Source organism: Patagioenas fasciata, chromosome 2 (assembly GCF_037038585.1).
Source record: "Patagioenas fasciata isolate bPatFas1 chromosome 2, bPatFas1.hap1, whole genome shotgun sequence".
NCBI lineage: Eukaryota > Metazoa > Chordata > Aves > Columbiformes > Columbidae > Patagioenas > Patagioenas fasciata.
In genome coordinates this window covers 158,648,588-158,673,769 of record NC_092521.1, presented here as the reverse complement: position 1 = coordinate 158,673,769, position 25,182 = coordinate 158,648,588, and the positions used below count along the sequence as shown (strand labels likewise).

Genomic DNA, 25,182 nt, shown 5'->3' with positions numbered 1-25,182 from the left:
GATCTTGAACACTTCCAGTGCTGGATATCCACAGCTTCACTGAGCAACCTGTTCCAGTGCCTCCATCACCCTCATAGAAAAAATTTCTTCCTTACTTGCAATCTAAATCTACCTTTTTTCACTTTAAAACTGTACCCCCTTGTCCTGTCACTACAGACCCTGCTAAAAAGTCTTTCTCCATCTTCCTTGTAATCCCCAGTCCTTATACTGAAAGATCACAATAAGGTCTCCCTGGAGCCTTCTCTTCTCCAGGCTGAACAACCTCAACTCTCTCAGCATCTCTTCACAGGAGACCTGCTTCGGCCTTCTGATCATTCCTGTGGCCTCCTCTGAACTCACTCCAAAAGGTCCATGTCACCCTGGTACTGAAAGACAATCACTTGGCTTGACCTGCTGGTCACACTTCTTTCAATGCAGGATATGACTGGTCTTCTGGGCTGCAAGTACACATTACCGGCTCATGTTCAATTTTTCATCCCCCAGCACCCCCAAGTCCTTCTCTGCTGGACTGCTCTCAATCCATTCATCCCTGATCTTGGGGCCTGCCCTGACCCGGGTGCAGGACCTTGCACTTGGACTTGCTGAACTTCATGAGGTTCACATGGACCCACTCCATAAGCCTGTCAAGGTCCTTTTGGATGGCATCCCTTCCATGTAGGATACCAAATCAAAGATTACAAAACTGAAGTGAACACTGTGCCTACACTGTCTGAGGAGATGTCCCAAGGCCACTTTCAAAATCAATTTTGTATCACTTGTGCTGCAACATTAGCTTTTGATATCTAGCTATTAATCACACGTACTCAAAGCACAGAATCAAACGATTAGCCCAAAATGAGGCATCTCATGAATATCAAAGACCAGAATAGCACTCAGGACACCTGCATGTCTATTCCCTGTGCAAGAGTCTTCTTCAGACAGGTTCCTCCAATCAGACACTCCATGCTGTTTCTTTTATGTTCTACCTTAAAAAGTGGCTGACACGAAAAGGAATTATTTGCATCTTCCTCAGTTGAGATTAGGAGAGCTGCTACACGCTGAGCACTTCTAAAAATCTGCTGTTGTTCTGGCAGATTACCCCTAAGCACTTATTAAATGTTTTTTCACGTTTTGGATGAATTTCTAGACTTGCTGCACCTCGCTTGCACAGTCCACATTGCTTGTGACACGGGTAGAAATAGATTAATGTTAAATGACAGAAGGCACATCTACTAACACCTCAGTTGGCAAGGAATTAGATTTCAAACAGCTCTTAACTCTTCACTCAAATACAATAATTTCTCCCGTTGAGTAGAAACTGCCACATATTTATTCTATAGATAGGAATGCAAACATCCTTCTGAAACAGTTTAATATATCAGAACACAATTATAGGGGCTGAAAACAACATTTAACATCCTCAGGAGGAAAGGTGACACTTACTTCACTGTTCAGAAAACAATATAGGACTGCAACAATCAACCCCTGGAAAAAAGAGAATATTCCTTAGTTAGCAGGCAGCATCCACCTAGGTAAATAAAATTTCTTTTGAATAAAAACTTTTAAATTTACCTGAAAAGATCCCAAACACAACTCAAAGATTATTTTATAATTATTGGAACTGCGGTCAGGGAACAGAGCAAACACTGTGTAGTGAACTCCAAACAACGGAATAAGCAACAACGTGGATTTTGCAAGTCTCCTGGGTAAATAAAAGAGCTGGAGTTAATGATAAGCTCTCATTTTACTAAGATGCAATGCCATTTACATAAAACTCATATGACTTTAGATTTATTAACAGTCTTAGAAAGAGTCATTTATTGCAAATTGTTTGTGTTTCAGGTTTGCTATGAGATTAGCCACATAGTAACCTCATCAATTAACCTGTGCAATTCCACATTACACTTGAATTTTCTGACCTCACACTCTTCCAAAAGCCAGCAAAAGGCTGCAGGGCCTCTCAGCAACACAAAGAGCCTTTTTCAGTTGCCCCTGGACAGCAGCAGGGTGTAGGACCTGCTCTCTGCTCTGTCTCTCTGACACACATCCAGCCTGCAGCTTGGTTTCATGGCATGGGTTTTGGGGTGAGGTTTTACTGCATTATTCCATGGGACCACATTCAGCAAATTGGTGTGAGCTGCCATCAGATCTCACAAGGTATTTCTTACCTGGCATAAAGGGTTTAGAGTAGAAAGGAATAACGCCTTCCTCCAAAGACATACTGATAGATCCTCTTGTTTGGGAGGTAAAATCTAAAATCTCTCTCTTGAAATTGAATGATTTCCTTTAAATGAGCAACTGTATGGTGAGTCTGTACATTGCACATACACAGTATGCAAACGGTACCTAGGAAATGTAACCCAGAATAATCTCAATTGTGAGATTTTCATGAGTCATTTCAGGTTTATCCCCAAATACTAAAATCTCGTAACTATACTGATAGTATTAAGCATATACCATGAACTAATGTTTAATGTTGATTACATAATACATTTTACCACAAGACACTGAAGTTAAGGAAGAAATTTAGTTATTAAGCAGAGCAGCTCTGACAAACTGTCTGTGAAACCACTGAAATGATGAATTGCCAATTATTCCTTATCTGTCACTTATTTCACTCTAATAACATCAGTTTAATATATTATGCAGGGCCAGTCATGCATGATTATGGATGTCTGGTATCAGATCAGATTCAAGAAGCTATAATGTCGAATCCCATAATTAATCACTGTCTCGGTGAATATAACTTGCTTCAACAATGAAATGATGCTGTCATGAATTCGCTTATTTTAACAGAAAACTCAAGGTATTTCAGGCAGTTTTATTTTTCCTGTGTCAGTCTTCATGGCCTTGCTTTGTCCATAAAGTCCCAGAGGCTGCATCTGTTTATGTGGAAAAAATCAGTTCTGACAGCAAAGTTTCTCAAGAATAGTAAAACACTCACATCTAAAGGTGATGCCAGTAAGTGGGACAAATAGGATTTCCTTAGCAGAAGAAATTCATTTGCAACTAGGGGAGATGATGATGGCAGCAAATTTCCCAGTTTCCGAAGTGAAATGGAAAACTGATTTTATTTGAACTTAACCTTATCCGCTGCGGAAGCAAAACGAGTAGCAAGAAGGATGGAACAGGGACAAGCAAGGGGAAAGAAGAAGGGAAGAAAAATGGTGAATTGCAAGAGTAGTATTCATTTTAGACTCCTTGCTCACTTTCACTCCATTCTTGTTTTAATAATATCTGTCAGCTGATGTTACTTTCTCCATACTGCACTTATGTTTTAGTGAAGGAAAAGGACAAATAAAATAGCCTATTCTACTCTGCATTTTAGAAAATGCATTTTCATTTTGAATAACGAGCTTTCCAGAGCTTTAATTTGCTCTATAGATGCAGCCTTTCTTGAGGAGGTTAATTTACTGTTCCCATGGGTATCAGCTAAAGACCATCCAATCCAAACTTAATCAGGCAATCAAATGCTAAAAGCAAAGAATTCACAGTGCTGGATAATGAAGGACAAGGTTGCTATTAATGAACAGTTTTCACAATGAAGTGCTACAGTAAACTGTGGAAAACAATGAGACTGACAGGAAGGGAATGCCTCATTTTTCTACAATGCATAAACACCACACGGAAACCAAAGTAAAGTTCGTATCACAAGGAGTAAACTTGGGGGCATTTCCAGCCCATAGGTTGGTCATTGTGCTAAATAATAATGTGGTGACTGCATAATTTCATCTAGGTTGATTCGGTTCTCCCACATGTTTAGTTAATTCAAGCAGAAAACACAAAAAGTACTCTTGTGGCCCTACGAAGAAAAGTCTCATGTCAACCGGTTTGTGACACCTTTTCCATGGCACATCAGCATTCTTCTCTTTCGGCATTTAATGTGTCATGTTGTTTACAAAACACTTGGAGTCCTAGTTCTTTTGACTTTGAAGATATGCTTTACTTATCACACCATGTATTATCTGCCTTTAGGACAAGAATTCAGTATTTTTGAAATGAAGAAGAGGTGTTATCCAGGAGCACATTTTCAAAGACCACTTCCATGGTTTTGAATTTTCAGTGTTCATGTCAGGATTTATCACTGAAATATAATACTAACATCCTGAAGTGTAAACTCTGTGTCTATATTTGGGCTTTAAAATAAGACCTGTTACAACAGACTCTTGATTCTGGATTACAGTATCCATCAGCTAGTATAATAAACAACAAGTGATACGGCAATATAATAAAGAACAAATCCAATCTTAGCAATGTATTTAAATTGCCTCCCAACACTCTTTGATCCTAAAGCTGTGGAAACAATGAATGTTAGGATTTGATGTTCAAACCAAAACATGAAAGAAGAAAGCCTAAACAGAAGTGAAATTGATCTAAATCAGAAACATTTGTTTTCCTCTAAGAAAATAAAGATGTTATTTTAAATGAACACAAAACATTGTATTTCACTTTTTACTTTTTGGGAACAACGTAACTTCTTTCCAGCTCTTAGAAGACATGTAAACAGTACAACTAAATAGTTTGTTGGTCTTTATGAAATTGCATATTTTAAAGTAAATTTTGTTTGACATACAATTTATGTTCATCTTTAGTCCATCGTAGTGATAAAATCTTTATTAAACCACATCTAAAAGCATTTCTAAATTAAATGCAATTATAGTTTCACAGCCGTTGTTGGTAGTAAGTTTCAGCAGAGGAAATCTTACAGAGGTTATTTTGGTTCTGCATATAATATCTAGAAATACAACTCACTTGTACTGTGACTGGTCATTTCCTCCAACATCTGGAGATCTTAACTTCTGCAGTAAGATTCTTATAATACTAATGAAAAGTATAAAATTCACCTGAAAAAGAAAACAAATATAACGGTTATTTCTGCCCACTCTGCTCAATACACAGCACAAAAAAATGCTTGTAGAGTCACACAAATCAGCTCAGCAGTGGGTGCTGTGTACCTCCTGCCAGAAAACATCGAGTTCTACATGGGCAAACCTATTGCCTGTGTTTGTCCTCACCAGGTTTGTTATGTCCAGCACCCTTTTGCATGGCCATCAGTTCTAATCTGGCTGGCAAAAGCCTTTGAAAGCCCCAGTTGTCCCCCCCCTGCCCAGAAATGCCTTCCTTCCAAAATCTCAGCTGAAGCCAGGTTTCCTAGCAGGATGGGACATCTGATGTGATTTGGCGCAATCAAGCATTGTCCTAAATTGTCGTGTGGATTCGCGACTGAAAGCCCAGGGAAAAGATGAGTCCCATACAGGGTTTTGATTATTTCTTGCCTTAACTTTTAATATTTTCTGTGTGAATGACAGAAAGAGATTGTTGCACAGGTGATCTGTCCACTTCAATCAAGCATTAAAAGTGCCTCTCACAGGTATCTGTCATGGATATTGATGGAGATATTATCACTGAAGGAACTGAATCCCTGCAGCCTAATTCTTCTAATGGCCCTCTGAGATAGCACAGCAGTATTAAGTTATTTCAGATTTTATTTCATGGAAAGGCACTGGCATAACAAAAGTTATGATCAGACCCTGGTCAATCTAGCAAATTGAAGTATAAAGCTTAGTAGATTCTATCTCTCACTCACATTATTTCTTCATCCTTGGCTTTTGCCATCTTGTGTTCACCAGCCCTTCTGGTGCTGAACTTTTTGGTGTAGTATAGAAAATCACACACTAAATATATCGTGCCCATACTAAAGGGAGGGAACACTTCAAATCCACACCTTCACAGCAATGCGAACTAAAAACTACAGCCGCATCAAATGCACACATTTCAGAAGAAATCAACCTAGAGAAAGATTTTTTTGTCACTGTGAAAATGAGCATTTTATTGTTTTTAACTAAGCTCACCTCAAAGCCCAGAAGCAGGAGGTTTGCTACCACTGCCTCACTGCTATAAACCTGCAGTCTCTGCCTTGATGTATTGTTGGAACTCTTCTTTTTGCAGTCTTAACAATTGGGCTGTAAGCTTTTCAGTTTCAATGAATGTCTATGTCTTCTCTGACATACCCACTACAATTTATGTGGTTAATAAATAAACTATGGTCATTGCAACTTCATGCCCCTCTGTATTTAATAATTTGTTAGAAATGACAAGTGAAGGGAAGTGACCGGAACTGACAGGTATTACATGAAAAAATAGGAAAATTAGACATGTTAAAAAATATATGGATTTACTGAACTTAACATACATTTTTCATGCAGGTGATGACTTAGAAGTTTTCCACGATGAAGTCTCCTATAAAAGTAACAGGCAAAAGCCTGTTATTGCTGATCGTGTCTACAGACTTGCCACAGCAGAGTGTACAGACCAAGGGATACACATGTAGTTTGTGATATGCACTGAAGCCAGTATTAGTGGTATTATTAATGTAATTATATATTTGATAGCCACAAAATAGGAGAAGGGAAAAAAAATCTTTATCCTCTATTTGCAAAGGGACTGGCAAAATAACTTCTTCACAGGCATCCCTAGTTTCTACTATAACAGAATAAACCATTATCTACTTGGTTTCTGAAGAATCAAATCATCTGCAAAACTACACTCAGTGACTCATATGCTTGACTGACACTCATGTATTACTTTTGAGTCTGTTTTCAAACACACGTCCTTCTGTCTGTAAGCACAACCTTGTATTAATGAAAAAAAAATTCTGGATTAGAGCTTGTATCAGTCCTTGGCACTACTGAGCTTGTGAATCCAGCCAGCTGAAACTGCGTATTAAGATCTAAGCGTGGCAACTGCCACTGGATTACTACAATTCTCAATTAATTTATCTAAGATTATTATTAAACTGATCATTTGTTAAAATCCTTTATAGGATATATCTGATTTAGAACAGTATATTTCAATAAAATATGAAAGATGGAGTGCCCTGGAATTTCATGTTTAGTATTGTAGCTTTTCAGTCCCATAACATACTTTAAGCATAATGTGTCTAAATAGAATAAGTATATACTGTTTAATGAACATCTAAGAACAGAAAAATGAGAAAGTGATGTGAATCCAGAGAAACTGCGAGACAGTGACGACAAATGATGCCTCTTTAGTGGAGTAACAGCAAGATGCTGCTGGTACCCTTTTCTTCTGGTTGGCTTCCTCTGACAATGAATTTTTGAGTCTAAACACATTGCCTGGGCATGTATAATTTAAAGTGTCTTCACTTTGCTTCTTTCTTGCTATTTAGTCCCTTACACTCCCTGCAATGTGAGATAACAAGACAAACATTTCTCAGTTACTCCGATGTGACAGAAGTCTTGTTTCCACCTGAACGTCATTCCTGCTCAAATGAGGGCAGTTTATGCAAGTGTAGGTATGGAGAAGGCAGCTGTGGAGGCATTTGCTAAATGGTGAATACGAGTAACACCACATTAACTCTTTGGAATAGTCACTCCCAATTAAATAACTCTGAAATATGCACAGCTTGAAGCGTGGAAGCCTGCCAAATAATTTTTCTCAAGCCAAAATTGCCAGGAAGAGGCACCAGGGAATGTTTCTGACACACTGAGTTGACAGAAGCCACCCCCACTTTGAGAAGTGACTTCAGAACTTTCTCTCACAATACTGTTTACTGTTGGATAATAACCTTGTAGAAAGCAGTGAAAATGTTTGGAGTTAGTTAACACAGAAATTGATGGAAGATAGTGAATAAGGCATGAAGACTGAGCAGATTTCCTGTTAAATCCAGTGCAGTTAAACTATTGTTCTTTAAAACCTTTGCCTGACTTCCTCTGTCTTTTTAAAGCATATTCATGGCACCATCCTCACAATCAGGCTCTATTCTACTCGTATTTTCTTCACTCTTCTTCTTCCTCATAAAGATTTTCCATAACAGCCATACTCTGGGCTTCCTTTTGTGCCATTACATGAGACAGTCGATGAGAGTTCTCAGCTTAGGTGTTCTGCTTTCCTTTATTCTCCTGAAATTCAGCTTCTTTCAGATTTTTCCTATGCTCACCTCACTGATGACTTACACAGATTCCCTTCCTACTGCTGAAGTCATTTGTTATTGCTGATCATCCTTGTCGCCATTCTCTGTGAGTCTTGTCACGCTACACTCCCGAGCAGACTGAAGGCACCGTGTGATATAAATACCTCATACTTTTATTGAGAAACATCATGACTCTTTCATGACAGCTGTCCAAAGAAGTTGCAATGATCTCTTTTCACTGCTGAATGGCAGGCAGCACTAAACTCATTAGTCAAAGATTTGAATCTTCAATTTCTGTTTTTTCTAGAAGGTGACAGGAAATGTTCAGGTTCATTATGGTGTATGTATATGAAAAAATGTGTTTCCATGAATGTAGTGTTTTTCACTCAACAATGACCAATTTTAAGTGACATTTTACTAGCAAATCTTGCTCTATGAATGCATGCTCTCCTTTGCACAGCAGTAAGTTTGGATGGCATCCTAGCTGTCACAATGGACATGCTGGTTGTCGTTCAGTGCTCCAATAAGATACGTTACTTATCCAACATGAACGGGTGAGTATCACTGCTTATATAACTCCCTTTCACAACTTCTCAAATGCAAAACACAGTTGATCAAACAGCAGAAGAATCATCTAATTGGAGAAGGAACTGGCTTCACATAGTTCACACTGTAGAATCGCTTGACCCTCTCTAGTTGCTCTGAAATCTAAAACATGCTGTTTAAGTGAAGAAACACATCTGGAAGGAGGCAGCAGATCCTAAACATGTGCACCCAGTAAGCCAAAAAAGGTCATTTGCAAAATATTTCCCTGTATCTTACAATCCCTTTGTATCAAATCAGTAATAGACCCATTGAAGATAAAAAGGAGAACAACAGTTAATTTGCTTCAACCAGTGACTCTGCTCCATGTTTTATGACACACTGGACTTACTGACTGACTAGTTCTCCATTTTCGTAACTCACAACTCCTTCCCAGTCTTTGCTAAGATCCAGATGAAATTCAAGTCTGGCAATGAAGACGTAGATAACTTCTGTTTCCAGGTCTAGGACTTAGGAGAAGCACAGCTTCCTGGCACATGAAGTCTCAGCTGCCTATCAGCTGTTTAAATTGAACATCCAGAGAACAGACATTCATCTTCCTGTAAACACCAGCTGGTTTGTTCTGCTTTTATTTTTCAGCATATTTTCTTCACACTGGACCATTCCCCATTCTCCAGCTCCTTTGAGGTTCATGTATTATCTTCCTGCTGTAGTTCTGTTGAATGCCAATTTCTTCATATCATAAAACATCTTTTCTGTGAGTCCTTACTTTATGTCATTTCACACATATGCCTACTCTGCGTCCTCTTTAAACACTGTAGAATTCACTCTGATGAAGATGATAGGAAGTTCTCTCAAAATAATTTTCAGCAGGCAAGCCCAAACATAGTGTGGGCTCTTGAAATGTTGTGTAATCTAATAATGTCCTAATTTTTCTGACTAAAATGTTAAAAATAAGACAAATGTATCTGCAATACATTAATTTATACCGTGACTGTTTTCAGAAATAGATATAAAACCACAGTATATTATGTCCAAACTTAATTGCACAATCATCACAATGAATAGGAATTTTATTATGCTATTCCAGTAATTCTAATGAGTTCCACATAGGAAAGCCCAATGAAACATTCTCAAATGATATGGTTTTGCAAATACTTCATGTTCAATATATATTCCAGTAAGCTACCAATTAAAGAAAGATATACACAGTCATAGTTTTTTATGGCTGCAATAATGTCAGATTCTCAATTGCAGGGCTATCTATTTACATGCAAAATCAAATCTGCAATTCATTGAAAAGTATAATTAGATTTTTGCTTCCCCCAGGCTCATAAACAGGAGAGATGTTAGGGAAAGAACAACATACAAATAAAAGCAATTTTTCATTTAATAAGAGGCAGATAAATTTTGAAGGCAACAAATTTTAATGGCTTTGGCATCTGTTTAACATTTCTCCTACAGTGCAATTTCTTTTCATTAAAACAGAATTCTTGCCTATCTGTAACTAGCAGCAAAGAAAAATGGCTATATGCACTGCACAATGCTGAACTGATCTATAATTCATGCTTCGAAGTTTACTTACTATAATAGAAATTAAAATTGGTATTCGTATAACCCACCAGGGACCACCATGCTCATTTGTATCCCAGCAACTATAAAAAAAAGAGGGAAAATGATGTTGACATTAATATCATCCGGTAACTAAAACTTATGAGGAGAAGTATTTCTTATATACAAGTCAAAGCACACTGAAATAATGCCTCTTCTAGCCTAGAATTTGGCATTCAATCTTCTGCTTTTAATTTTATTACCCTGGTTTAATATGCTTATGCAAATCAGCTACAACATTAGGCACACTAGACTGTACCATTAGACATCCTGGAGGACAGTGGTCTGTAGGTAAACCAAGCTTATTTTCACTTTGTGGAAGGACACTTCTTTCAATAAACTCTTCACACCAGCCTCTGGGTAGCAGGAAGATCTAAAGCAACTGGCAGCTACAATTGGAATGATATAATTCCTGTGGGATATTTAGGTTACCAATGGCTGGAACTGGTTTACAAAAATGTGAAACCAAACCTGAAACTTTGTCTGAAAAAAAAAAAATTTAATTTTCACTGCGAGCTCAGCACTTTTTGTCCAAATAGTCTGAGAACGAGCACTCTGAAAGATTAATCTTAAGCAAGGGCAACACCCTTCAGAGTTCCTCTAACTGTGATCGCAATGACAGAGGAAAAAGTAGTTAGCCTTCGGTTTGCATGTTAGAGGTCTTGCAAAGAAAACTTAGAAATTATTGTAGGATACAATTTTTCATTTTAATTGCAGAATCAGTTGAAAAATATAAGCCAGGTTGGAAATAAGGAGTGTGAAAACCATTTATCCCACTACCAAGATTGTTCTCCCACTCCCTGGCACCAGCAGGAGCATCAAGTCTGATTTTCCTACAAAATTCTTATTTCAATTCCCCTTTCCAAGCCAGGAGCCAGGCCTAGCTCTAGTTAGTCATAGTTTTACCTGACTTCCTGCATCTTAAATACATTTACATCACATTGCTTCACTTCTGGGAATGTAATTTATATATACCCAAAGTTATCTAGATTTCAATCTTTTCCATTGCCAGTTAACGAATTAGAATACCCAGCATCATACTACACAGCAGCACTGGACCCAAGGACCCCCCACTATTTTAAGCATTATTTTGACTTCCAAAGCACATAGCTCTAAATGTGGGTTTCAAGGGGTAACATTAGTCAGAACCTATCTCTGCCCTCTCCTGCCCTTGGAGATTTTCAAATAAACAGCAAGCATAAACAGCAAAGAGCTCCTCAACACCTGTCCCTTTATTGCCATTATCTGGAATTTCAGTTCTGTGCTCGTTCCCTTCAGAACAGCAAACCACCCGTGTGTGAACACCACCATATCCAAGGCAAGGATTGCAAAGGCACAGCTGGAGGCTTTAAGCTTTCTCTCCGCCATACACTTACCCCGTATCCTCTAAAATGATTCTTGTTACTGTCCACGTAATAATGAATATGGTAGGAATTCCTGAAAAAAAAAAAAAAAAACACAAGGAGGATTAGAAGATGGTCATAAAAATATAAGTTCACAAACAAAAAAATAAAGTTCAGCCTGCTAGTAACCAATTATTCCCCAAATATACAGCATATAGTAAACAGTTTAGTGAATGGAGGGAGAGACCCATCTGATGAGCCACGTGATGTAAGCAATGTGTTACAAAGACTGCAGGGAAGTGGGGTTATTTCTTATAAAAATGCAGCTGTAATGACTAATACATGAAGAACGTGCCTTTCTCGGGTTTCTTTCAAGCTGTCAGAGTGACCTACCAGGAGACAGATACAAGTTGTGCATTCCCAATGCAATTCCAAGGACTACAATATAAAACCGAAGTGTAAATCATTTCGTAAGGAACCATTCCCACAGACTGGCTTATTCTCATTTCCCAGTAATACCTAAATGTTTTATGACCATCTTTTACTGGAAGCTTTTAAGTGCTCCATGTAAATATCATTGCACTTTCTGGGAATGAAAAGAATAATATATTTAAAAGCAGATGGACAACATTATTGTGCTTTTTAAAAAAATCAAATAGCACAGAATAGCCCATGCTTCAGCATCTGGAGCTGGAGTTGAACTGAGGAACCAGAGAGTCTGAGGAGTCGTCCAACAGAAATAGCACGACTGCCTTGGTGTGAAATATTGAACCTGACTAATATGCACATACAGCACAAAGAATATTATTGGAAGACATTGACGTTCTTACCCCATCCAATCAGCAGGTAGATTGTGAAGTGTCTGTTGGGGGAGAATATTAGCACAAGGAGGATGTGGAGGTAAAGTCCTTCAACTAAGAGCCAGTAAAAGTTTGCCATAACACCATACTGAAAAAACACCAAAATAGCCTTGCACCCCATCTGAAAAATGAAAGCAAGGATCAAAACTGTTGCAGGAAAGATATTGTATTATTCTGTTATTAATATATCCTATGGGTCTTAACTGTCCATGTCATACTAGTAACCCAGATCCAGTAGAATGTTCTTTTTTTTCAGTCAAACAAATTGAGTCATTGTAAATGTTACTGTATATATAAAAGACAATTAATTCTGAAAAAAAATATTTAGATGGCTCTCATAGAAAATTCACTCAGAAATTTTGAAAACTTCATAGCATAAATATTGTAAAAGGCGGTGGTTGTCAATAAATGCACACATTTGAAACAGGTAGTTAATGAATGGCTATTAGATTAAATTATCATCTACTGGGTGGCTAATAAATATAATAAAATCTCAGCTGTAAAAATTCACAAAGAAACTGCTTTATGGATTTTTCAAGGCTAAACAGGAAACAGAGTGAAAAATATAAATTTAAATGATGAGGACTGTAAGTAGACTTAGAAGAAATATTTGACTGGACTTTTTAAGATTACATTTTCCTTTTAGAAAATGCTGTAGCATTTCTTAATTAACAAAACACACAAGCATATGCCATAAAATGAAGTCCCAATATATTTGTAGTCTGCGTGCTGCTTTTCAGAATTAATTGTTGGATGTCTGTGCTGCTGATGTCCCACAGTGCTGGCTGCTGCTACTTTGGTACTTCCCATCAGGAATCTCGAATGTGAGAACTGAACGTAATAAAGTTTCTGCTGAGAATGAGCCGAGAAATGCGATGGTATGGTGAATTTAACAGACTAAACAAAATGGACTAAACCAAACTTCTCATTTCTGCCTGTTGTACTCCTTTCCCCATTTTAAATATGGTTCATACCTCCACTGTTTCTGTTAAAATTCCAAATACACCAAATACCTAAGTAGGTAACTTACTCATTTAGTGACTGATTCCTCTGTCTAAACATAGGTGTCTGTTATGAAGTGAGATGCCCTCAGGGACTCCAGGCACCAGCTGCTAAGCCAGACAGATGTAGACCTCCTAGAGATACTTCTGTGTGTCCATCAGCCCTTTCTGGTGTCTCAGATATGTCAGTGCACCCCAAGTAATGTACACACCTATATTGATGCCTGTGTACATGCCTACAGAGATAGCTGAATGAGACTCCAAAGGCTTGAATTTGCTTCACCTGATTTTAACTGCCTAAAAGCAAGGTTTCTGGTAAAAGGTAGCCACTTGCTAGCCAGCTAGTGCCTTTTACAGCTCGTGAAGAGAGACAGGCATATCCAGAGAAAATCTTAAAGCAGATAAGACAAACTGTCCAGTGAGAAAGACAGAAGCACAGAGAAACTGCTTAGTGCAGTCATCTCATTTGATGAGGCTAATCTTACCTCTGGACGTCGTGCCCACTGAAGGGATATCCATTGCAGACCAATAATGAGCCAGAAAATTATATGGAGAAAATTAAACATTTCAAAATGCAAGTTGAAATTTTATTTATGCTTATGATGACTTAACACCAGATTAGAAGTAAAAGTGTAAAATTTTTGTAATCTCTTTTAAATTCCAATATTCCCCTTTACTATATTATTGAATTACATACCAGAACCCTGCACCAACCTATTTTCCCTTCCACTCGTAGCTAATCCTGTATCAGGTGTATTTCCAGACGCTGAACAGGGAAGGTATCCTCAGTAAAGAGTCAGCCAAAAGGATGGCTCTGTGTCATCAGGATCCAGGACCTAGTTACACTGCATTTTGAATTGTGTGCTTCTAGACATCTGTGCATGCAGCAGAACCGTGGAACATCACACATGTGACAAAAGGGGCAAACGCCCCATGATGTGAGGCAGCATCCAGCCAGTGCAAGACAGAACAGCCTTGCCAAGCCGGCCTCAGGTCATCCCACGTATAATGCAACAGAAACTGCTCAACAGTCCACAAAACTGGACATAGCCAAATAGGAAAATATGAGGCTTTGCAGCCAATAATAACTGGAGAATACAAGAAATTGCAGAAATCAAGAAGTATTTTGGAGCCCATTGACTCATATTTCAAGGACCTAAGAGCTTTTGATTACTCCTGGCAGTCTGCCTACTAACTACTTTGCCTACTTTGGGTCTACTAACTTAGGGCCTATTTGTCTTCATTAGAAATATCCCAGATTACAAATTCATACCTACAGCTTGGTAGTCACTGCTAAGAACTTTATACTTTGGGACAATATGACTTCATCAATATAAAAATATCTTCTGTCCATATTTTCTCACAAACTGACACCGTAGTAAATTAAATTCAGAAGTTAGTCAGCAATATCTGTAGGGTTGTTTTGCAGCACTTTTGACTGAAACAACAGAGGCAGAGAATGAGAAATATCATATAGTGGTCTGTCTTTTAACAGCAAGACTTGAGGGGTTTATTTTTAACAACTGTGCATGAAAATGCAGTAAACATATTAGCTTGCCAAGAACGAAGATGACAACACTTCTGTCATAGCCAAAAAGTAAAGAGGAGTTAATAAAGACAACTCCTGAAAAATATTTAATTCCCTCACTCATTTATATCCCTCTATTGATACTTGTCCAATTCATGGACCCCTGCTTAAGCTGCAGGAACATTTCCAGCTGATGACACTCCTGTTTGTCTTAAACTCTTCCAGCTGATTAATCCATTGGCCACATTTATTCTTAGCTGTAGCTGGTCTTGATTGCTTTTGGCAGATAATGTGTTGTCCCTTCACAGATGTGCAAAGCAACATTAACTTCTCTTACCTGTGCTGCAACATTCTTTCTCTGGTTACTTCTAATAGATAATTTCGCTAGTCATTATATTCCTAAATATTTAAAAAAATTGGGGAGGAAAATATAATGACATAACAGCGTTATAGCAGGTAGCAAATGAGGTTTATTACCCATGAGGTTTGATCCTCTGGACAGTGAGCTGTGTTGGAGCTGGAATAGAGAATATCATCCTTGACTAAAACAGAGATTGCTCTTAGAATGAAAGAGAGGAACAGGTTCAGATGGATGTAGTTCCGAGTACAATGAAGTTTTCTAAGAAGAGATTTAAAAACAGGCATTTTAGATTTTGAGACAGAAAGCTCTTGAACAGACTTTTGTTACTCTCCTGTCATTTCTTAGTAACATGAACCTTGAGTAAGAGCCTGCCCTTTCCTCCTCTGTCACACTGTCAGTGCTGTCTGGCTGTTTGCTTTTATCATAATCATATCCTCATCATCATTATAGGCTGTCCAAACTATACAAATAAAGTATCTCTCACTCCTTTTCAGTATCGCAGACCAAAAGATCCAAGTGGTATTTCTGCCACACTTTTAACATAAGCTGACAAAAACATAGTTTGTGATATCTGTCTGTGTGCACTCATCCTAGTGTTTGTCTTGCAAACAAAGCTTTGATAGTCCTGGATGTATTTCAGACATGCTGTCAACTATTACTTTCTGGTTTAAGTTTTTTATTTAACTCCTGCATTTTGCTATATAATGGCTTTTCATTCTATTATGTGAGTTTATGCAGAGCAACTAAAAAATGCATTCAAACACCTGATTGCCTATCCTTTCTATCCAGTGGTACATAGCCCCCCTTTTTCAGTCCTGCAGCCATGTGGGAACCTGACAAACAAATGACAAATTAAATACTCCATGGAAGTGAATGAGTGCTCATGGGAAGCAAGTTGTAAGTTGAAGGCTTTCCACTTAAAAGACATTCCCTTGAAGGTCTTTCAATTTAACATAATTTTTAATAGCAAATCACCAGAAATCAAACTGCTAAGAGAATTATTTGGTCAAAACCAGCACCTTGAACTGCACCTGGAAATAAGCCAGAAGCCGGGACATTTTAGCAAGTGTGAGCAATGAAAGAATGGAGATGCAATAGGATGTTATGGTAGTGTCCAGCTGTAGCTTCCAAGTAGTCCTCGTGTTTAGATTTTTACTGAAGAACACTAAATAATCTATTCTAAAACTACTAGAACAAGGACAGCTACAGTGAGCATAGGGAAATACATAACTGATACATCTTACTAGCACCCAGTTTGGCAAAGAACATAATACCAGGCTGATCTTCAAGCAGTTGTCAAAACTCCAGCAAGTTCTGTGGCTATGCTGAAACAGGTTCTGAGAAAAACTGAAATACTGCTATTACTTTGGACTGCATCGTATGTTCCTCAAGAAATCAGAGATACATGCAAGCTGAAAATGGGAGGAAAATATTTTTCTTGGGTAACTGATTTAGATCATGGATTCTTCATTGCATTTAGTAGCTGAAATCAGAAATATTGTGTATATATGAGGTAGTGGGCAAGAGAGTATTTTTATTTTGGGTATGTATGATGAATCAGAATAACAAAGAAATGCTGTTCTGTAACAATGAAACAGAAGCTGTCATGCTTGTTCCTTTGATGTGAGTGCCTCATGGTACAAAACTACTACGTTTACTGACAGTTGACACATGAGAGCACATCTTATAGAAATGATAGAGATTCATATTTTTCTCCTCAGTAAGAAACATAAATCCGAGAAACTGACATTTTTTGAAGGTTTTGTTATACAGGAGTGACCCTGAAGGAAGTCTAAGAAGATCGATAGTAAGATCTAGAACGTCAGTGTCATGCAGAAATATGCTGTTCTACAATTTATTTTCATTCTGTGTTGGAACAAACTAACCTTTCAAAAAATATCTGAAAAATAATATTTCCATTTTCAATAATTTTGATTTCCACTTTTCTAAAATGTTATGATATATTATATTAGAACTCAGACATTCAAAATGAAGAAATAGAAACTTGCATTCTAAGAAGGCATAAAGAAACTACTTTTGAAATAACCAAAATTATTACCTTTGCTGTTTATAAATTAAGTTTGCAGAAGCATGAATGTACCTGAAAAATCGGGAAACTCCAACAGGAAAATATTGTGCTGGAAGGTTAAAAATTAGCTTTAATTATAGTAAACACCATAGTATGGCACCATAGTAACTTGAAAAATGCTGTCAGTTTAGTCTGGCTTTGTTTTTACAGATATTCATGTTTTATGTCTTTGTTTTGAGATTAAAAGATTAGCCAGCATAAAATCCTTTCCTTTTACAATGTTTCTGAATGTGCCCTTTACAGATATTAATAACGGGAACCATTATAATGTTTCTGTAAAGATTAAAATCAAGTCCAGTTCTTTGCAAGAAATGCAAAACAGAATACTACAACTGCATGGAACCTTTCAGAAACAGCTCTCCTTTCCCCACTCAACAGTTCTGCCTTTCTTGTGCTTCTGCTGATCCTGTGAACAACTGCAAAGGCCAGGGGCTGGATCTGTTCCGCCAGACAGTACAAAACAATACATAACAGACTGCAGAAGTCAAGCCATAATACTTACAAGAGAATGTCTACTTCCTTGTCATGAACACATTACCTACAACTAAATTAAACTCCACATTATTCCATGGTTGGTTTTTTTGTTGTGTTTTTTTTTTTTCTTTTTCATTACATATACTGCACATATTCAGGATTAAATGCAGTATAATTTGAAGCATACATATACAAATCCTGCAATGCACAATTTCAATAATCTCTTGTGTTACTAATGTCCAGAGTTCAAATTCTAATACTGCTTGATGAAGTCAGGATTTTTACAACCCTACTGAGTTAAGAACTTCTGATTTTTAACTCATCGTTTAACTACCAAATCTCCTTCAGATGGTTCCACTTAGAAGAGCTGTTCTTTGTTCTCCTTTTTAAACACAGCAAGGCGAAAGTTTGCTGGTTACATTCAAAGTTGAATGTGTTTCAGGAGTGAGTCACTGATCTTTATAAACAGTATGTTGACATTCTCTGAGACCTTTCAGGGCAAAATATGTTACTTGGATCAGAGCTGTTACCACCTGAGTTCCAAAAATGTAAAACTTCTAGAAATATTCTTATTTTCCAAACTCTGTCCTTTAAAATGACCATAATGTACAGGATGCCCTACAACATGTCTGAGAGACAAACATATACACACATAGCCATTTGCATTCACTTTTATTATTGATAATTTACAAGTGCTTCAGTCGCAGCCTTCCATAATAACTGGCTGGTTGCTACGTGCTTGGGAGTCTAAATACTGCACAGGGTGTTTTTGCAACTTATTTGGGTTCCTAATTCACCTCACTAGGTTAGGAAGTCCCTACACTCTCTGTCACTAACAGAGGAACAGGCTTCTTTAGGGGGAGACTTAGAAGATCATATATTCCTCCCTAAAAAAAAAAGCCTGGGTCTTTCCACTGACTCAACAGAGAGATCGAGAAGTTCTCGATTTGGATATTTAAAGTGAAGGTTTTGAGTACACCTCTGAAATTCTTAATCTGTTTGTTATAACTGACTTCTGGTGATGGACAACATTCCGATGTCTACAACACACTGTCTTAAATGCATTATTAGGTTTTAGCAGTTTTGAAAATGCACGATCTGCCTGTGGTCTTTGTTGGTAGAAGGAAGATAACCATGAGTGACTCAATTATATTTTTTTTCAAAGATATTCCAAAATATAATTACGGGTTATGTATCTGCTCTGAACAGTCTCTGAATATTTAAATATTGAGAAAATCTGATGTGAGACTGAAAGGCTTACAGGACTTGCCATAGGAATAGTTCATCGGAGGAATGAGGCTCTGATAAACAACATGCTGTCCTCTACTTACCAAATGTACTTCTTTTCTATCAAATGATTGTAATGCATTTTCTTGTTTTTCATGGTGCAGAGTGGAACAGACAAGTTGTGTGAAGTTTATAATGGAGAATATAAAGGCTGTTCTTTTAGAGATGCAGAAGTGACACATAAAAGCATGAATGTGGAGAGACTGAGAAAGGCTATGATACCAAGAATACCATTTTGCAGTCTCTCTTCCCAGACAGAGGTTGCTTTCAGACTCAGAAAGCTCCCAGAAATTAGGCAAAACTAACAGGCAGTACTGCCTTTCCTAACACTGACTAACAAAAACGTTGCACACCCAGCGCTATCCTTCAGTACAATTAGCCATTCCTGTACAACTCCACTTGGACAAATTAACAATTACCTTTGATTACAGTGCCCCTGGAGATGACTCAGAAGCTTCTGCAAAATCTGGGTGCTCACTCAACCAGTGCTCAGACCAGCATCCTACTAATTTTCAAGAGCAATTCAAGGTGTTGATTTTAATAATCAAATAGAAAATGCTTTATGTATATTCCTAAATGACTATTCTTTCTTACATGGGCTGTAATGTTTGTAAATTTGTGAAGTGCTTTGAAATTTTTTAGTATGACAAAATCAAAAAATTACATTACATTATTGTCAGCTATTTAATTGAGAAAAATGTAAAGCTGATGCATTTCCTAAACATCTGAGTAATCACATAACAGTTAAAACATCTTCTCATTGTTACTATTTACTCATGAAAACCCATACCTGAAGAGGCAAAGAATTATACTTCCTGTTGTAAGAGCAATCAGAGATACGCTGTGTCCAAGGGTATAAATTGCCTTCACCCTCACATAGAAGTTGACCTGCACAGAAAAAGATATAACCAGAAATCACTTACTGATATGTAAAATTGACTGCGAAATGATACCACTTTCCACTAAAGAACTCTGACAGCTAAATAAAAAGCATTATTTTCACTCTTAGCTCTGCAGTAAAAGAATGTTAAAACTTTATCCCAGCATATTTTTGCAATTGATCTCAGTAGAAAATTCAGACCCAGAAACTCATAGCTTAAACACACAAGCTGGTACAATTTCAGCTGATTATTCAGTGTCAATGAGGTTAAGGAAAATATCAGATTCAACAACTTCCAGAAACACAATCAAACTGGGAACATTGAGGCACAGTTTGACAGAATGGATTATCTCTGAGAGTCTCTCTCAGTCCTCCTGCTCCAGTGTACTCCCTAATGCATTTATACATGAGTTTAATTTTAAAGACATGTTTAAGTCTCATTAATTTCCTAATCTAAATGTTCAAACACTTTATTAAATTGTGACCCAAACAACCCTTTCTCTCTTTAGTAAAGTTATTTGCTAAAACTTGGAAAGGAAATTTTTCAACAGAAGGAAAGCAGACTGAAGTGCACAGTCTGCTGATTAACTGCAGTTATCTGTAAACTTACCAGCTATGTATTACATTAAATCCTATTCTGAACGACAGCATCAAGGAAAATAATGCTAAATGCACTCAGAATTAAGCTGCTTCTTTTACAACAAAGTAATTAGACTGACATGATTTTCCACTGAAGCTGGATAAAATACTTAAATTGTACAGTTTTTTACTATGTTATGAACTTGAAGTTTTTAATAGCAGCATAGAATGTGCTGTGCATAACAGACAGAATTTCAATATTCAGTGCACGTGGGTACATTACTCAGCTTCTCGAACAATGTTTGCAAAAAGTAGCAAGGAAACAATACTTTTAAATAAACTAAGATAGTAAAAGGGAAAGCAAATCACTTAACATATTTTTATGGCACTTTAGGAATCCCAAATCATGATGAAATTAGCTGGACATTCACTTAGAAAATATTAAACAGATACATAAAAGTCTAAATGAAATGTGAAATGAAATGCAGAATCTTGAAACTGCACTATTGACATATGGTTAAAGGTGAAAAATGAAACAAACATAACTGTCATAAATCTGAATTGTATTCATAGGAACTCATGCTTGTTAGGAGCTAAAAGGGGTATATGAGCTGTCACAGGAAACGGAATTTTTTTTAATTAGAGAAGTAAGCTGTGACGGCCTTTTTGACAACAGCTCTGGCATTTTCCTGTTTCGCTTGCTTTATATCAGATTCATTTACTGCAGAGATAAAGAAGGAAAATATGGACTTAATGGAGTTTTCAGTTCCATTGGAAAGACACAAGAAAGTTCCTGAGTTAAAATCCTAACAAAAAACTTGCCTTTTTTTTTTCCTTTTTTAAAAGGTGATGTCCCTTAGTGTTTATAATGATAAAACCTAAAGTTTTACCCTATTACATACTGCACATCTTACTATCACATAATGATTCAGTTAAGCTGTATCAGCTCCTTCACATTTAATGTCTGAAATGTCTTAGATCACACTAAGTCTAGAGTGTGCATTCTGCTCATCAGAATAGAATATCTCAGCTCATTGATGTTCATTCTCCTTTGAAATACATAAAATAAAATGAAATAGCTACAAAATATCTAAGCAATAAAAACCCGTTATCAAATTGCCTTTTTTTCTTTGGCTGGCCAGTGGAGATACAAACTCACTACACTGGCATGAACACGTCAGATGTAGCACCAGCTGATTTCCGATCAGTCCTTGATCTGATAGCTTTGTTGGCTATCATAGATGACAATTTATTACCACATAGGAAAGGATAGAAATCTGTTCTCATCTTCCATGATCCCACTTGCAACATTTTACGTTACCTAAAGGTTTGCCCAACAGACATATAGGTCCCCTACTTACACAGCCAGAGATACTGATTACAGAATCAAGACATGAAAAAACGCAGTCAGGCGAGACATTCAGTTCACCCTTAAGCAGACATCACTGTTTGGTCAACGCAAGTTCCCCTGACACAATGAACAAAATGGACCTACTTGCCTAGCTGGAGTCATCTGGCACTACCTGGGATGCCCCTGGGGTACCCAAGACAACTGCATGGCAGGTGTGACAAGGGACCTGTTTGCTGGAATGGCAGTGGCGAGTCACCTGGCACTGGATACCTGTGTTCAGGCAATCACATCAAGCCCCGTTTCCACACACTACTGCTTAGACACATACAACTCAAGTAAATATCTGACTTCAGGAATTTTGATTTGCAAGTTAAATTTCTGTCTTCCAGGTTTCAAAATACATGGTATGCATGTGAATGCAAACAACTGGGGAGAATTTGAAGTGGTTGACTGTGTTGGCACAGCCATGAATGAGAGATCAAAAAAATGTGTTCCAGCACCTGCTCTGATGTTCTGGTCACGGCCAAGTCAGTGCCCACAAGGTAAGAAAACCTGGTGCGTACGGTGAGTGAAATGTTTCACATTCGGCTTCTACTCTGAATGGGTAAGAACAGATCTCTTGTCTTCAGATCACTTCTTCTGATGCAACTATTTCCTATTCAACCAATTCACTGCTTATAAAACAGTCACTACTTATGCTATTATATAATTCTCTCATCTATGTATTATATTTTTATTATGGTAATAATCCTTTAAAAGGTCCGAGTATGCCAGACCCAGACAGAGATTTTATATTCTCCTTAATTTTTGCCTTGCCTAGGAAGTTTTCATTCAGGAAATATGCAAATTGTTTGGTGCTAAGTATTTCAAATATCTATCTATGTTTAAGTCTGCCTTGCCTTTGCTCATTTTTTTCACACTTCTCCCATCATCATTTCAGAATGAAATACGCTGCTCATACATTCTTTTCATCTCCCCATTCCTGTTGTAGACACTGCACCCATTATACTTTCATAAATTAAGAACACAAAATCAACTGATTTACAGACTCGATGAATACATGGTCACTATAGTCATTAGATGGCATGCATTAAGATTTTGATAGGAATTATTCTGGACCAAAGCAATTATTGGGAAATTGCAGTCAGACCAATGTTCCCATGGGAAAGCTTTGGTTCTGCTTATATGTTCTGCATTGTTTCATGTCAAGAACAATTCGAACTCAAGTATCTTTTACTTCCCCTTTTCTTGGAATCCATTACACTGAGTAACAACACAGAAATTCATCTGGTTTATGTAATTCAAGTGAGTATTTTCTTGACTTTTTGTAGGATAAATTTTTTGAGATCTCTATTAAGTTGATTTTAGGATAAGCAATTTTGCATTCCTGTAAGTGTTTTCCATGTCCAGGAATGCAGAGTCTCTGTTTATTTCCTCAAAACAAGTTAGAATAAAGTGCAGGACAGTACAATAAAGAAACAGATGCACTAATAGCCACTGAATTTTGCAGGGATGAGGTCATTTGAGTTGAATCTCAAGAATCTCTTTATAACCAATGACTAGGAGCAGCAGAGTGCTTATTAATGTCATCCTAAAGCAGGCATCTAAAATAATTTAGAAGGATAGTGAGGTAAAAACACCTTATTTTTCTTCATTAAATATGAATGGAACCTAGAGAGACTAGTGCAGATGCAGATGACAGATGCCTGAAGTCAAACAACATGACCCTGTCCCAGGAGTTTCTCCAGTGATTTGGTCAGCTTTCCATTGGGCAGTAAAAGCATCACAACACTTTGGGTTCTTTCTTCATTAAGATTTTTTCCCTTATTCTTCTTTTTCCATCTTGTTTTGAAGGCAAATATTAGAAGTCTGGCATTTGTTTTTGCTTTTATTTTGATTTTTTTCAACTCAGGTCCAACTCTCATGGGATTTCTGATACAAAAAGTTGTTTTTTTTTTTTTCTCAGTAGTAATGTCACAAAGAAAAAATATAACATTATTTTAAAAGCTTTCGAATAACTACTGGTGACTAGGGGAAATGAAGAAGGTAAGACTCCTGTAGCTTAACACATGTAATAGTGGGATATAATCTTTATAAAAGGCAGGCAACTCAACAGAATTCGTCATTGTCTCCCAAAAGGTGGGGGAGGCAATGGAGAAGAACAGACTCTTCTACACTACAATTAATGTGCTTCATTGTGGTTGTAGTAATTTGAAGAAATGTGAATGATGTGATTTCCATCCAGGCTCCAAAGAACAGGTCTCCTTCGACTGTAGAGAAGCTGTAGGCCGGATGAAATGCAGATGAGTACTTTGTAAAATCTTGTCAGATGAAATTCATTGCACTTGTAATCCTAGTTATGCAAAAGTATGTATTTTTTGCTTAGTGTTCAAAAATCTCCATTTGGTGATGTGTCCTTACATTAGCAGCCATCACACTACTACTGGTAACTGCAGATTGTCCTGGTGATGCCAACGCGTAACACGATGATCTTGTATCTCAAAGTTATGAAGACTAATGAAAAACTAAACCAGCAGTGCCTGGTACAGAGAAATTACAGGGAAGTGAGGGAGAAGGCATTTTTGAAGGGTAATTCACTAACAGATCAGGTGTCAGAAGCTACTGATTAAGCTACACTTAAAATACTGTTTCCCCACAGAAATACATAAAAATCGTGGATTTCAATCTTGTGTTGCAACATTCCCACAATAGAGAGGGGCTTTAATGTGAATGTACAGCTATGTATGCACACAGATAATGTATACTTTATAAGTCAGTTAGAAATTAAGATAAGTAAATCTATTTTAAACAAAATTAAATGCAGTGTTTGTCAATTCAGCTTACTTCAAAACCACATAGTCAAAGGGAGTTCTGTTTCTATTTCTGGCTAGCCAGAATTTGAGCCTCAGTCTTTTTAGTTCATTTCTTCTGTTGTATTTTACATTTGTTCAAAGCAAGACCCTGGTCAAAAGGAGTTGACATTCTTACCAGATCTAAAATGATCACAGAGCACACAGTGAGCACCACTACAGTTCTGGCTGCTGCAAAATGCAAATGCTATTTTTGGTCAAAATATCCTGTGCTTTTCTCTTAAATGGTGTCTTGCAGAAGACAGTGCTGTGGAATGATTTTACAGTAGGTTAAAGAAAACGAAGATGTTAGTTTCAAATTTGTTGGGTTTTAATAGCATCCCTATGTTGTATTTGTTCGAGGAAAAGTTCTGATAGAAACATTAAGAGTTAAAAGCCCTTCTCTAACATGTTTTTTATCTCACAATCATTGTCTTAAAGTTATGCCTCCTCTTAATACCTCACTGTGTAACTTCTCTTTTGACTTGTACTGTCTATTTCATGAGGTGTGAAT

The 25,182-nt window shown here is 37.3% G+C and overlaps 1 protein-coding gene across 2 annotated transcripts in view; it reads right to left on the bottom strand.

The window, feature by feature from the left end:
• The window catches only part of VIPR2 (vasoactive intestinal peptide receptor 2), a 60,024-nt gene that overhangs the window by 6,451 nt on the left and 28,391 nt on the right, over positions 1-25,182 (bottom strand). The window contains exons 5-12 of one of the 2 annotated variants that reach the window (XM_065831225.2): positions 19,800-19,897; positions 15,276-15,417; positions 12,240-12,390; positions 11,443-11,503; positions 10,041-10,110; positions 4,732-4,823; positions 1,552-1,681; positions 1,423-1,464 (exon numbers count right to left, since the gene is read on the bottom strand). In XM_065831225.2, coding sequence (XP_065687297.1) covers positions 1,423-1,464; positions 1,552-1,681; positions 4,732-4,823; positions 10,041-10,110; positions 11,443-11,503; positions 12,240-12,390; positions 15,276-15,417; positions 19,800-19,897 — 786 coding nt within the window. The other variant, XM_071805311.1, reaches the window with a different exon arrangement.